This window comes from Opisthocomus hoazin, chromosome 4 (assembly GCF_030867145.1).
Source record: "Opisthocomus hoazin isolate bOpiHoa1 chromosome 4, bOpiHoa1.hap1, whole genome shotgun sequence".
NCBI lineage: Eukaryota > Metazoa > Chordata > Aves > Opisthocomiformes > Opisthocomidae > Opisthocomus > Opisthocomus hoazin.
In genome coordinates, this window is record NC_134417.1 from 38,690,378 (window position 1) to 38,705,062 (window position 14,685).

A 14,685-nucleotide genomic window follows, 5' to 3' on the forward strand; every position below is an offset into this window, starting at 1 on the left:
TTTACAATCTATCCTTTTCACCACAACGTTGCAGCGCATTGGTTTTCCTTATGCAATTGCCCCGTTGTCCTGGTGATCCTCTGGGAGAAGGGGGAAGAGCTGTCAGTGGTTTGCAAAGCAGATGCTGACTGGGGATAGGGCTAAGCCAATTAAGAAAACTGTGATAAGTATCCACTGTGTCTCAGATACCCAAATTCTTGTCAGCCTAGGTTTAATGTAGAAACTGCAGTTTTTGAGGCAGGTCTAATCCCCTCCTGATGCTGGACAAAGAACGGTAATCAGTAAGGGGATCTGATTTATCGTTTCTCTTTGTGTTTCTCAGGTAGCCTGGTGCTTCTCCCGGCAGTCCCGAGGCTAGCAGCAGAGTCAGTCCTCTGGAAAAAAGCACTCTTTTGTGAAGAGTTACGATTTCAGCATTCACCTTTGCTTGTAATCCCCATGAGGTTATTAAGGAGGTTATGGAGAAAAGCAATAGGCTGGGGCAATGCCTTTTGAAAGCTAGTGACATGTTTTTTTCTCTAACTCACGTCGTACATTCAACAGCCTCATCTAGTCTCAGCTTAAAATTCAGCCGTGGGAGAGCTCTCGCTTGTCAGCCAGGAAACATGGAGTTAGACGAGACCGGGAGGATGCTGGCAGGTGAGTTCAATTAAGAACATACCAACCTTCTTAATGAGGGGTGTATTCATGAGTTGCATTTTAGGGCTTTAGTTCTGCATTTGGTTGTGTTTCAATGCTCATTTAAGAGGCACTGACAAAGGCTAGCTTTGGTGTAGTGAAGTGAGGATTTCTGGAGTTTCTCTGTAGTCACGGGTGAGAGAGGAGTTTTGTCTCTTGACCATTTTTGAAAGCCCACCTTCAGGTGCTCCGAGGTGTCCAGTGGTGGAGCTTCACTTTTTCTTAACCATAGCTCTTGTACCTTGACAACAGGTCCCCATCCTCACAGTGGTCCCGACGGACACCCCTCAGTGGAGATGAAGGAAACTGAATTTCTTCATTGTTTCCTGTAAGAGAGGCCCCGTGGGGCTGGCACAGCTATTTTAGGGGTAACCACCTGAGTCACGTTGCTTGTGCTGTTAGACTGCCCTGCCACATAGCTTATTTTTGGATTTACGCATTTTTATCCAAAGGTCCTCCCATGGCCATGCCAACATGTGTAAATCAGAAGAAGCAGCACGTAGAGGATTAGATTACGGTATATCACCAAATAAAAGCGTATCTCCTCTCATGCTGGTGAGAAAAGCTGTTTGATCCATTGATCCCTGGGCTGTGGTAATGAGGTTGCACCAACTCTGGGTGACTGAGCACACGGTCTCACCGGTTGTCAGCGTGCAGCAACAACGCGCAGGGACCGGCCTGCGAGCGAGACCGGTGCTAGCGAACAAAAAGCAATTCGACAGAAGCCTCTGCGTGTGTTTGGTCTGCAGCCTGCGTGTGTACATTTTAAAATATACACCGTATGAATATGTACAGCAGGGCTGTAGTTGCAACCGCACGCAGACAAGCACGGGACAGCCGTCGGGAAGCATGAGAGGTGCAAAGCCTGGCGACCGCTCGCTGTGGGCAGCGTCCCCGTGGGGCAGCGGAGTCCCGAGATCCCCGGGGCACGCGCGTGGCTGCAGGTCCGCCGCTCAGTTCCCCTTGGGTCGGTGAAGCACAAGCGTGCACCCGTGTTTAAGCGTGTGCTTACTGAAGCGCGAGGCATGGCTGAATAAGTCTGTTACATGAGTATGAAAATGCGGGGATCTGGATGGAAGAAAGAGAAAGAAACCAAACCTTTATCAAATAGGAAAAAGTTTACCTGATAGATTTTTTTTTTTTTTTTTTTTCTTTTACTTGGCTCAGATAAATTCCTTCAGTTACTGGCACACAGCAGGTGATAAATATTTTAGAAATGTTCTTTATGTTATAGGATGCGTTTTCCTTTGGGCACAAATTGACCATAAATCAGGCTGAAATAGACCTCAATATTAAAAGCTAGGGTGAGTGTTTAAGTTCCCTGTTAATGCCTAGTTTTCAAGGCGATGGTGTAACGGCGAGGTTGGGTCACGAAATAAACCGAATGGCTGCTGAAACTGTACAGTTTAAGAAAAGAAAACCCTTAAATACTTTAAAAGAGACAACTGATTTTTGCATACAAGGCTCTGAAAATTCTGACTTTCTGCTCTATTCTTTTAGCTATTGTTACGAGAAGATGATTTTTGATTAAATCATCAGCTTCTGTATTGCCTGAGATTTGCATTGGCTCTGTCTTCCCCCCTGGAAGAAACTTTCTGGATTCTCAGTCCACTGACTGACTAAAACCAAGCTGCAGTACTGTCATGAAGACCTGATGTGCAAACATAGTTACTGCTCTCCTTGTCCTGAGCGCTTCCCAGAGAACCACGGAGGACGCACGCGAAGAATCGGCAAGTCTCGCCGCCGCCGTGGGAAAGCTTTGACAGAAGTTCGCTTCGAACCTCCTCGCTGAGCACGTACCGGCATAAACTTGTGAGTAACGACTGGGGGAGGCAGCAGCCTTTCCGTTAATGAGCTGATGGGATCCCTTCCCGTCGTTAGCGTGTCCCTGCTGACGAGTGGCGGGGTGGGAGAAGGGGACGTGGCCCCGTCGTCCCTGGGAGCACGGCCTCTGCCCAGCGGGAGGGAGCTGGGGACAGGCTGGAGAAACCCACACCCGAGCAGACGGGGCTCGGAAAAGACGGTCAGATAAGCTTACAGCAACTGCCCCGTAAGTCGCGGGCGCCCGCAGGAAGCCAGCAAAGACGCAGAGCTACTTGTGGACGTAGACTGGCTCAAAGCGGGTGGCGGAACCTCAGCTGCAGTAAAACCCGGGGAAAGACGCAGCGCCGCCGCGATACACAGGCGAGGAAAGGAGAACCATTAGCATACCACAGCGGGTGTCTTAAAATTAAGAAAGGTGTTGGTCAAAATAAGGGAAATTATTTCGAGTTCAATATGTGCAGCACAGGAGCAGAATTATATATATATATATATATATATATATAATTTTTTTTTTAAACCAAAAAAACAATAAAAGATGACATGCAAAGTGGCATTTTGGGAGGAGAAGCCTCCGTGAGAGAAACTCTCTGTCAGCACTCAGGCTTGATGAACCAGGACTGCACATGGCTGAATCTGTGAGCGCTGCAGGCTTGGGGCATTCGTTCCCCTTCTCTTTCCACAGTCAGAACGTTACTGTGTTAGGATTTAATTTTTTTTCCTGAGCTCTACAATTCCAGTCATTAATTAAAAAGTATTGTCAAGGGTGCTGTTTCACTGACGCTCCTCAAGCTACAGAGAACTTTTCTAATTTAAAAACTAATCTGGAGACCGAGCCCTGCCAAAATGCAGCATGCTAAACTCCATTTAAGTGCTTAATTAATACAGATGGGTGTAAACTACACATTAGCCCTATGGTGCAGGCTTGGGCCTCCCTAAATGATGCCAGCGTCAAGGTTTGAGCAGCAAGAACAGGGATAAACTCAGATACAGCTGTCCCGAGATTGAATGCTTCCTTCGTGAAGGGTTGGCGTGCCATTTAACGTGTTATTCCTTGTTCTCAGCTCTTATTTTTACCATTATATTCATTTAACAGTACATTATTATTATTATTATCATTACACTTGTCGCTGCAGCTGGATGCTTCCCGTTGCTGTTGTAAATGGCACACCAGGATTCTACCAGCTGAACCTACACTGTCGAGACGGGCAGCTTCTGCTTCTGCTCGGGCCGACAGAACTCCTGCTGGGTTAAATGTTGTGAGGCGGCTTCAGTATTCGGATGCGTGGTAGGAGAGAGATGTGGATGGAAGTACGGTGTTCCTGGCCTTTCTCTCCATAGTTTTCCTTGCCAAGAACGGAGAGCTGAGGTTTTTTGTGGGCTTGTTCCTCGTGTGTCACTTCTAGCTGAAGTCAGCCCTCCCGAGAGCGCTCCACAGCGCGGGAGGCACGCGTTTCGCTCACCCCGCCGAGCCGCTTCGCTTCCCTCCTCCCTCGGGAGATGGACGAACCTGTCGCTCCCCGCGGCATGTCCCTCAGCCCACGGGAGAGCTGTCTGAGCATCACTCCGTGCCCGCCTGCCTCATTAAACTGAAAAGCGCCATCACTGTTCTTGCTTCAAAGGGTGGAGAATTTGGCTCGGTAGCACTAACAGGATTGCATGTCATTTGCGGAATTTGCTTAATCACGGCGTATTGACTTTCTGCCTAAATCAGATTACTTTTATCCATATTTGTTGCATGCTTATAAAACCCCCGTCAAAATCTCTTTGTTAAATGTGATAAATCTCCTTGCCAATACGATGTAAATGCCCCGTTGTTGTCCTGCGGTGCTCTAATGAGCAAATCCCTTCTTTCAGTCTGGTCATACACTACAGGCTGTGGTTGTCGGCAAGTGACTTCTCCTTTTTATTTGGTACTGAGCACTGTGCCGCTTAGATTTCAGACCGGAAAATGTTTGCTTCTCCGTAACCCTGGACATACTGACATGGAGAAGAGAAGACCCGCACACCCGCAGCCTTTTTACAGGCTGCCTTGAACGAGAGCTTTAAATAATTACACCAACAGGTTTTATGCAGCAAATATAAAATACCTCAATGACTGGCAACCCCCCTTCCTCCACTGATTTTTTTTTTTTCTTTTTTTTTTTTTCTTCCCCCCCACCACAATTTTCTGTAGCTATTACTGCTCTGTTGAACCTGCCCCCGGAATATTCCTGGGCTAATGTCCGCTTTCTGGCGCCATGGTCAGTGTCAAAACCAGCGGTGTCCAACCACAGAATCACAGAATGGTCGGGGTTGGAAGGGACCTCTGTGGGTCACCCAGTCCAACCCCCCTGCCGAAGCAGGGTCACCTACAGCAGGCTGCACAGGACCGTGTCCAGGAGGGTCTTGAATATCTCCAGAGAAGGAGACTCCACAACCTCCCTGGGCAGCCTGTTCCAGGGCTCCATCACCCTCAGAGGGAAGAAGTTCTTCCTCATGTTCAGCTGGAACTTCCTCTGCTGCAGTTTGTGCTCATTGCCTCTTGTCCTGTCGCTGGGCACCACTGAAAAGAGCCTGGCCCCATCCTCCCGACACCCACCCTTCAGATCTTTATAAGCATTGATAAAGTCCCCTCGCAGCCTTCTCTTCTCCAGGCTGAACAAGCCTTTCTTTGTAACAGCGGTGTATGCTTGTGGCTCCAGGGCGCCTGCTCCGAGGGTGACCCTTGCGAACGAACTTTTTCTGGATGAGGATGCTCCCCTGCAGGAACAGGCGACGCTTTCAGAAGAGCCGCGGGGATGCCGCGGAACAGCTCTCCACAAAACTCCCTCCTCACTAAACACATGCCCTGGTGCAAACCCTCCACAGGAATCGATCACACTTTCACCCACAGCTTCCAGCTCTGAAAGATGACTTGACCTGCAGCAGCGTTCTTCCGTGTTGAAGCCCCAATACCCAGCCCTCGTCCCTGGAGATCACTGCCGCTGCCATCAGCAGATGTGAATTCACCACAGCGCCGGGCCTGGCTGAGCTGCCTGCCGGGACGAGCAGCTCCCGACGTGGTGTGGGTCCTCGCCTCTGCCCTCACGTTCCGCAGGGTTGGCCCCGCTCCTCCTGGGCGGGCGAGGGGAGGCCGGGAGCTGGGCAGCCACAGCCCAGCCGCACGGCAGCGGGCGAAACTCCCAGCTACCGCCGAGGGAGCATTCCTGTTCCGAGATCCTGACCCTCCAGAAGGGTCTAAATGCGGTTCCTCGTGAATCCTGACTGCTAAAATTTATCGCCTTTTACGAAATAATGAAAGGACGGGCTTTATGGGCTTGAGGATTTTCCAGCACGTGGCTCCCCTCCGCGGCGTGTCGCCGTGTCGTATAGAATCACAGAAAGTTTTGGGTTGGAAGGGACCTTTAGAGGCCATCTAGCGCAACCCCCCTGCAGCGAGTGGGGCCATCTTCACCCAGACCAGGTTGCTCAGAGCCCCGTCCAACCTGACCTTGAATGTTTCCAGGGCTGGGGCATCGACCACCTCTCCAGGCAACCTCTTCCAGGGTTTCACCACCCTCACGGTAAAATATTTCTTCCTTGTCTCCAGTCTAAAGCTACCAGATCTAAGGAATTATTTCTGCTGGAGGAGGCGACCTTCTCGCTTATCCTCCGTTGTTTGACTAATTAATTTTCGCTCTCTGACAGCCTGACTGTCGCGACATCAGAGCACTTACTTCAGCTTTTCCTTCAGCCACGAGCGCTGCCGCTGCTTTTTCGGACCCGAAGGGCTCGTGCCGCAAAAGCCGGGGTCCGATTTTGGGGGGCTTTTGTTTTCTCCCCCCCGTATCTCGGCTCCTGTTGCTCTGTTAAGAGACCCCCCCGTCTCCCGGGGCCCCACGCGTCCCTCCCCCCCCAGCCCGGACACCGGTGGGCGCCGGGTGGGAGCGCCGAGGAGGCAGCGCGTGGCGGGGGGGGGGGGGGGCGAGGCGGAGCCCTTGCGGGGTGCCTCCCGCGGCCGCCAGGGGGCGCCGTGGGAGCGGGGCGCGCGGTCCCTGCGCGTGGCGGCGCGGGGCGCAGCGGGGCCGGGCCGGGCCGAGCCGAGCACAAAAGCGCCGCGCCCGGGCGCGCCGCCTGGGAGTCGCCGCCGGGGGCAGAGGCGGGCTCGGCGGGCCCGGGGCTCAGGGGTCGGCGGTGACGGGGCGGCTGCCCCCCCCCCCCCCCCCGCCCCGACTCCGCCGGGTGCTCGCAGGATGCCGGCGGCCGCGCGGCGTCGCGGAGCTCGGGTGCTGTGGGCGCTGCTGTGGGCGGCCCTGGCGCGCTGCTACAACGTGGACGTGGGGCGCACCGTGGTTTTCCGGGGCCCCAACGGCTCCTTCTTCGGGTACTCGGTGCTGCAGCACTACCACGACAGCACGCGGTGGTGAGTTGCGCCGGCTCGGGGTGGGGGGGGGGGGGACGGGGGTCGTAAACCGGGATGTCGTGTCGTGTGTCGTCGTCCCCCTCCCCGCACCGGTCGGTGTCTGGAGACCGGGGTGCCCTTCCCGGGCTGGCCGGCCCCGATGCGCTGTCCTGGGGCGCTTTGGCTTCCCGGGGGGGGGGGTGCCCGCAGCCGCTCTCCCTGACAGAGCGCGCGGGGCGCGCCTGAGGCGGGCGCGCGGGGAGCGGGAGGGAAGGTCTGCGCGGCGTTTGGGGAGAGGGAAAAAAACAACAAAAAAAGAGATAAAATAAATGGGCGATGGTAGAAAGTTTCTCCGCTTCTCGAAAATCGACGCGAACTGGCAAGCTGCTTGTTTTTTCCCTTCGGCTGAAAGGCGCCCGGGAGCGCAGCCTGGCTGTCCCCTGCCTGGGCCGGAGGCGCTTTGTTAGAATTAAAACGGGTTTCTCTGAATTGGGCCTCGCTGATGTAGTCCTGTGCGTTCCGGACGCGGGTCGGAGGCACCGCTGGCGATGGGCGCCCACAAAGCTCGCCTTGATCTTCTGACCGGCCGCGCAGCTGTCGGGGCTGGAGCTGTGGTGCCCTGTGACACAAATAGGGGTATTCACGCCGGCGTCCGGCTCTTGAAAAATGGGTTTCTTTCACACCCTTGGGCTCAGGAGTAGTTGTGTGCCGAGCCTCTCTGCGTGGAGGCTTTCACGGAGCAGTCATCTTTAAGGAGTTATCAGCAGACTTGGCAGAGGAGCAGCTCTCCGGGAGGAAAAAAGCTCTCAGTCCGCAGCAGCGCTGGGCTCGGGGCAGGAGCCGACAAAGGACGCGAAGGCTGGAAGCGACTTGTGTTCGGCACGGATTGCGGGGGATGCACGGCGGTGTGAGCGAAATGCTGAGCTGGTGGGGCGACAGCGGTGAAATCCATTGCACCCTGTGCAGATGTCTGTCGTTCTGATCAAGAACATGAGTTACCTTCAGACAGCACCTGCTGGTGTGCGATTTTAATGTGGTTTTTTTTTTTTGGAAGGGGAGGTGGTCCAGGGAGGAGAGCCTCCCAGAAATCGCCGTTTGGATTGTGTGGAAGCGATGCTGGGCTGGCAGCGTTAGGTGTCTGTCCGAAGGCAGGCATCTGTAGGGACTCTGGTGCTCGAAAGCAAGAACTCCGGTTATGCAAACTTCAGTTCTTTGAAAGCGGAGCTTCTTTGTGGAGCCTTGGCTGTAACAGGCAGAAAAGAAACAAAATCTCTAAGGTCGTGAAGTGTTTCTAAACAAATAATTTGCTAGCCTTAACACCCAGAAGGGTTAACAGCAGTTTAACGTGGCCAGCATCAGCACTGTCGAAAATGACAAGGGAGAGATTGTCACCACTGATAGGAAAACTTCTCTCTCCATTGTGGAGCCAGGGAGTTTGTTTCCATGGGTGCTTCGAAACCCCGTGCCCAACAGGGGCTGGGATAACAAGTTTGGGAGGTGTATTCTTCACGCTCTCCTGGATTCTAGTTTGCTGCGTGCGGTTGTGCTCTTAGCGTGCGTACTTAAGGTCAAGGGACAGCGATGGATCACTCTGCTCTTAAAAGTATATGCAGCCTTCTTCCAGTTTTCTGAAGGTGCCATCCCCTGTACTGGATGGGCATATTCTGAGGCCGAGCAGGTTTCTTTGCATACAGCAACATAATTTTTAAGAGTTTAACATATTCCTTCTGGAAAGCTTGAAAGATCTGGCCAATCTTCTGTGACATTCAGAGCATCAGAGGGATGAACCCTTGTCAGTGCCTTTAGATGTGCCCACTTCAACTGAGTAGGGCATAAAGGCTTCCAGGATTATATAGTACTATTTTAAAACCGTATTTATACTGTATGAGTCTTATACATCTCTTTGGAGCATAAAGTCTCTGATTTCAAGTTTAAACTGATCAGCAGTTGCAGGTTATTGAAATACAGGATACGATCCCAGTTTGCTGAATGAGCACAGAGGGAAATGCTTAGTAGAACTCATGCCGCTTTTCAGGTTTGTTAGGTTTTTGTGTGTGCGGCTTTTGTGTACAAAGCTGTAGAACTATTTCCTTAACTGGCTTGTAGAGTTACCGGGTGATTTTTAATTTTTTTTTTACCCTTCTCTCATAAACCTGATATTCTGGGGAAAGGCTGAAGTCTGTTAAAGGGAATAAGTAGTAAAATGTTTTCTGTTCGTCCCATTGTAGCCTATAGCTCCTCCTAGTAGTCGTAGGGTTATTGTTTGGTTTTGTGTGTCAGTTTTCTTCTCACTTTTGTAGCTTTTATATACCCAAAGAGGAGTTATGATTTCAGTTTTGTCAAGTCTGTTTGGCTTACACACTACAGTGGGCAGTCATTAAGTGAAGTTAATTTTAGACAGTGATACCTTGGGCATTCATGGCTTGCCTGGTGAGCTGTGCACTATGCCAGCCTGCAAAATGGGATTGATCATGTCTGAGGCTGACAGGGCTCCTGCCTATCTAAAATTATTTAGTGTGCTAATATGCTCTCGAGCATTTGCGAGTGTTGTCATGATAGTTCAGGGTTTCTTGCTCTGAATATCAGGGCTTGATAGTCACCTTATGCGCTTCTGAAGAGCAGAGCTTCTTAGCTGAAGTGTGTTACTCTCGGTAGCCTGTCCATGTGCTGGGGCACTTATATGTGTATGTATAAAGATATGTATGTGTGTGTATATATATAGTCACTGTTTTATTTTAAAAGGGTATCTGTAATGGCCAAGTCTTCAGTGTTTCAGCTGTTTGTTTGCCAGCACTGCAGAGGCTCAGGTCTGTATTATCTGCCACAGCCCTGCAGGTTTCCAGTAAACCGATTCAGGATCTGGTGATTCTTGAGGATTTATATGAGCCAAATATTCTTGCAGGAAGAAAGAAAAGGGGGATATTTGGTTTGAAGTGTTATGTCAGGTAAACCTGAATAGTCAGGCTGCTACGCAGCCCTGGACATAGAAATGACGGTGGAGTACGGGTATTCAGCCTCCACTGCGACAGCGGAATAAGTCAGAGCCTTTGACCTGTCTGAAATAGTTAATTGCAACAATGCTTCCGTTAAGGAGTTGTTTTTTGCACAGTTTTCGTTCTCAAGAAAAGTTTGTCACCACAGATGTGCTGGGGTTATTGTATTTCTGACAATGTCTCCGTTTCCTCCCTTAAGTGGGTTCTATGACTGTAAATCTTGAAAGATTTACCCGGTTCCTTGTCATTGCCGTTTTCAGCCGAGTAAGGAACCAGGTGGCTGCTTGCATCTGGAGCAGAGACAAGCTGAAGTGCTTCTGTTCTCTGGATGTAATTTTGAAGCTTGGAGTAAAGACTCAAAAAATGACCAAGAATGTCGCTTTCTCTGTTTTACTTCAGGCAGTTTAAGAAGAAGCAAATGTCAATTTTTGTCCTGATAAGAAATGTTGATAATGTGGCATCTCTGATCATTCTTTTTTTAAATATGTTAAAATGTTTAAATGTTACTTTATCTCTCTCCTTTACCCTTCCTGTGCCCCCTTCTTGCTGACACCCCCAAATCCCTCAGCAAGTCCAGGGTAACAACTTTATCCTTTCTGGCAATGTGATCTGGCACGAAGAAGTAATGGAGTCAGTTTAGCTGAGTGGTGTCCTGCTGTGAGTTTTACAATAAGGAATGAGTCTGGTTTCTGTGCTGTTGCTTCATTCCTTCGGCCCCACTCTTCACCGGATTGCGCTGCTGCTGAAACGTCAAGGCTGTTCTGCGTCTCAGGCTGATGGATACGTGTTGCTAGTGCATGAGGTACTTGTGTGCAACCAGAAGGAAGACACGGAAGCAGCCTGACCCTGTGGAGGCTGGGTGTTGTGTTAACGATGCCGTGCGGCATAAATGATGCAGTGATGCTTGTAGGTGCTGCCATGGCGTTTCGGGGAACCTGGGCTTGCTCTTGTTGGTCACAGGTCATCCATCTGCTGCCCAAACAACAGTCCTCCTGCTTCTCACTCTGCATGTAACGGATGAACCACTGTTTATTTGTTTTTGGGTTTTTTTGGTTTGTTGTGTTTTGTTGTTTTTTTTTTTTCCCCCCGAGGGCTTAGCAAGTGACAGAGACCTTGCTGATGAGAAGAAACTGAAATGGGACATGCTGGTGGTGCACTCTCCTCTGGTGCTGCCTGTGAAATCAGCTGTGGTATGCAAGGATATTTAAAGACTTTTTTCTCTGCCACTTAACATTGCAGTGAGGTGAGGTACCTACACTCCCCAGGCCTTGAGCTGTGATTGCCTAGTCGCTGCTGGCATGCTGCAGGCTGATGCTTAATGTGCTTGGCATCTCTCCATGCTGTCGGTCAGCTCGACGCTTTCGTTCACTGTTCCTTCTGCTAAATGCAGCACTTAATTTCCAAATCTGTATGTCCCGAGGGTCAATCACCAGTGAAGTGATAGTTGCTGTTCTGCAGGAAGTAATTTTAAGGAGGTGTGGATTTTTCTGTGGCCAGGAAAGCTTCTTCTCATCCATTAATACTGGCTGCTGCGGCTCCTGCAATGGGATGGTTTCTGGCCGTGCAGCTGCCTAGTAGTCTCCATACAGATGAGGGTGTTTGACCTTGATCGTGCAAGCGTGAATGCAAGAAGAGAAGGGTAAACGGCCTCTCTGCCTGCTGCTCCTCGTGTCACTTTAGACCCCAGTGCTTCGTTCACAGAGCCAGGGGGATGCAGTTGATTCTTACAGATTTCTGTGCACGTCAGGCAGAAGTGACCCTAAAATGGCTCCAAACCCTACTCTTGCTGCCCTCAGTTCTCTTCCATTGGAAGTAATCTCTTTCTCCTGGCGGGGTTTCCTCTTCAAGGTGTCTTCGTGTAGCTACTCACAAATATCATAGGGGCTTCCTGCAGAGTATTGTGGTTGCGGTGAGAACCTGAACTCCTCAATAATGTCTGCAAAGAGTACTGCCTGTGTTGCAAGCCTTTTGGCAAAAGGCGAGAGAACTGCTGGTGCTTGCTTGCTGACAACCCGAGTAGTCCTATGGCAGCACTGGAAAACTGTACCACAAACTTAAGCTATTTTAAACGAGAGCTGGTAGAACTGGTCGGAATATGTTGGAAGCTTGCCTGGTAATAGCGAGAGGACAGGATTGTACTTCTGCTGACGGTTTACGTATCTTCTGTGTTTATGCTGGGCAAGACTCCACAGCACTGAAATGCAAGAAGACTGTATTAGACTCCAAGGCTTTGTTTTGAAATGTATTTGTTTCAATATGGCACCAGAGAAAAACACCTTCTCTGGTTGCAGCATTGTTTCACAGAAATTGCAAAAGACTTCAAAGGTGTTTTAATATGTAGGGGAGATACAAAACAGACGTTTGTTTTACTCGCTGAGTCCCAAAATACTTGGATGCAAATGAGTCTTCTGTCCAGGTCTCCTGAAAAGTCTTATGACAGTTAAATAGGTTACTTTCTTCCAACAGTTAAGCAGTTGCATCAAGAAGCTAATGAAAGAGTAAAGGACGCTTTTCTTGATAAAGCAAATACCTTTGAATAAAACCTAAGTTTTATAATAAAATCTGAAGTAAGTGGTATGTGGCAAATACCGTCTTGACCAACCAGAAAGCATGCGAACCGACAGAAAGCCTCCCATCTCCCTGAAGGTGACCGCCCTAGGGCACGGATGAGCATGGGTCATGCCAGACGGAACAGGAGATCTGCAAAGGTTTCACCTGCTGAGGTCTGGGTGCAAGAGTGAAAGACTGAGACAAGACCCTAAGATGACATAGTGTGTGAGGTAGGTGAAATATCGAACTTGAATGTATGGACATTCAGGACAATCCAAAACAGGTTTGCATTTGGCACACGTCACCAGTTGCCTTTACTGGCTGCTTCCTTCTGTGCAGTCTACATGAAGAAATGGCAGCGGACGTTTTCTTTTTGAAGGATGTATCTGCTCAAGACAGCAGTATTATCTGTGCCAGTAGCCTACTCAAATCATTAATTGCCAATTTTTCCCATTCAGCTTTTTAGAGAGAGCTGAAGAGTCTTTGTGATTTAGGGTCCTTCATCTCCATCCTGCATTCTGCAACCCAAGGTATCTTGCACACTGATTGCTGAATCATACTTACTTTCCTTAGGTTAGAGCAAAGCTTCTTTTAAACTGGAGGTCAATGTGGCCGACATTATCTTATTGTTATAGCGGGTCATAGAAATGGTTTCTTGCCATTTGCAATTTGAACCCGTAACTCCTTAAGCTAGTAATATCCCCCCTTATTTATTTATGTTAGACTTCATGAATGTCAGTAAGTGAATGACGTGCATTCATCGCCTGTGTAAATGAAATGATTGGCATTTGATTTTCTGCCTGCCGCCTGCCTGGTGGGATTTCCATTTGGAGCTGTTATTTCAGGCTCCTTTGCCCTCGCTCGCTCCCCAGTGTGTGCCGGCTTTGTAGGTTTTAGCAGCTGAAGTGTTTCGGACGTTAATTCTTCTCACTTGTGAAAACATGATGTACGCTGTAGAGTGCAGCCCCATCAGACTTCTCCAAATGAGACAGCTTAGCTCATGAACCTTTGGAGAAAATAGTCTCTTAATGTAGGCATCATTCTTCTTTTTGTAAATGTATTCCCAAGTGCCACAGGACAGTTTTGTCACATCCCACGTCCAGGGAAGCATGCAGGGAGTGAAGATGTGCTGCTGTTTGGTATAGACCAGGCTCTGATGCAGGAGCAGGTCTCCCGGGTGGCTCGGGTTGACCCTGGACGCGTGCATGCCTTGTGCCTCAGGTCTCCCTGTGTTCACTGGGATAGCGATGATGGGTGGCGGTTGGGGATGGAACTTTACGTTAGAGGATGAAAGAGTTGTTTAAAACAGGGAGAGCTTCCGTTTTGAGTCTGGTGCTGGGCTGGCTGGCTGTGCTGTGGGTGGGCTCTGTGTTGCGGACTGACGTCGCACTAGGAGCTTTTTATCCCTTTAGTGATTAAACCAATAACAGTGTCCCTGTGATCGGCTGCTGCCTCCCAGGTAGAAGGCTGGGTCCACACACGTGAGTGCTGGAGGCTCAGTCTTTTAGGGACGGTCACCCTTAGTTCCAGCCCTAGGCTTAACTTCAGCGAGGATTTTGTTACATGCAGAAGTTCTGCCGTGCCTCACAGTGCAAGGGTATGGGAAGAACTGAGACTAAACCACCTGGCGCAATCCAGGAGGTTCCTACAGAGCATCGATGATAACTTTCTGATGCAAGTGGTGGAGGAACCAACAAGGAAAGGCGCGCTGCTGGACCTCGTGTTAACAAACAAGGAGGGACTGGTGGAGGATGTGAAGGTTGGAGGTAGACTCGGCTGCAGTGACCATGAAATGGTTGAGTTCAGGATCCTGCGTGGAGGAAGCAGGGCGATAAGCAGGATCAAAACCCTGGACCTCAGGAGGGCTGACTTTGCCCTCTTCAAGGAGCTACTGGGAGGAATCGCGTGGGCCAGGGCTCTCGAAGGCAGGGGGGTCCATGAGTGCTGGTCGCTCTCTAAACAACACTTCTTCCATGCACAGGAGCAATGCATCCCCCTGAGAAAGAAATTTAGCAAAGGAGGCAGGAGACCTGCATGGTTAAACAAGGAGCTTCTAGCGGAGATCAGGCAGAAGAGAAAGGTCTATGGAATGTGGAAAAAGGGACAGGCCACTTGGGAAGAGTACAGAAACGTGGTGAGAGCATGCAGGGATGCGACGAGGAAGGCCAAGGCTCACCTGGAATTGACGCTGGCAAGGGATGTCAAAAACAACAAGAAGGGCTTCTTCAACTACATCAGCAGCAAAAGGAAGGCTAGGGACAACGTGGGGCCGCTGCTGAA

The 14,685-nt window shown here is 50.2% G+C and overlaps 1 protein-coding gene across 1 annotated transcript in view; it reads left to right on the forward strand.

Annotated features, from left to right (window-relative positions):
• The first annotated feature begins 6,713 nt into the window (after positions 1-6,713).
• The window catches only part of ITGA9 (integrin subunit alpha 9), a 233,050-nt gene continuing 225,078 nt past the window's right edge, over positions 6,714-14,685 (forward strand). The window contains exon 1 of the mRNA XM_075418633.1: positions 6,714-6,883. Coding sequence (XP_075274748.1) covers positions 6,714-6,883 — 170 coding nt within the window. The remainder of the gene's footprint in view (positions 6,884-14,685) is intronic.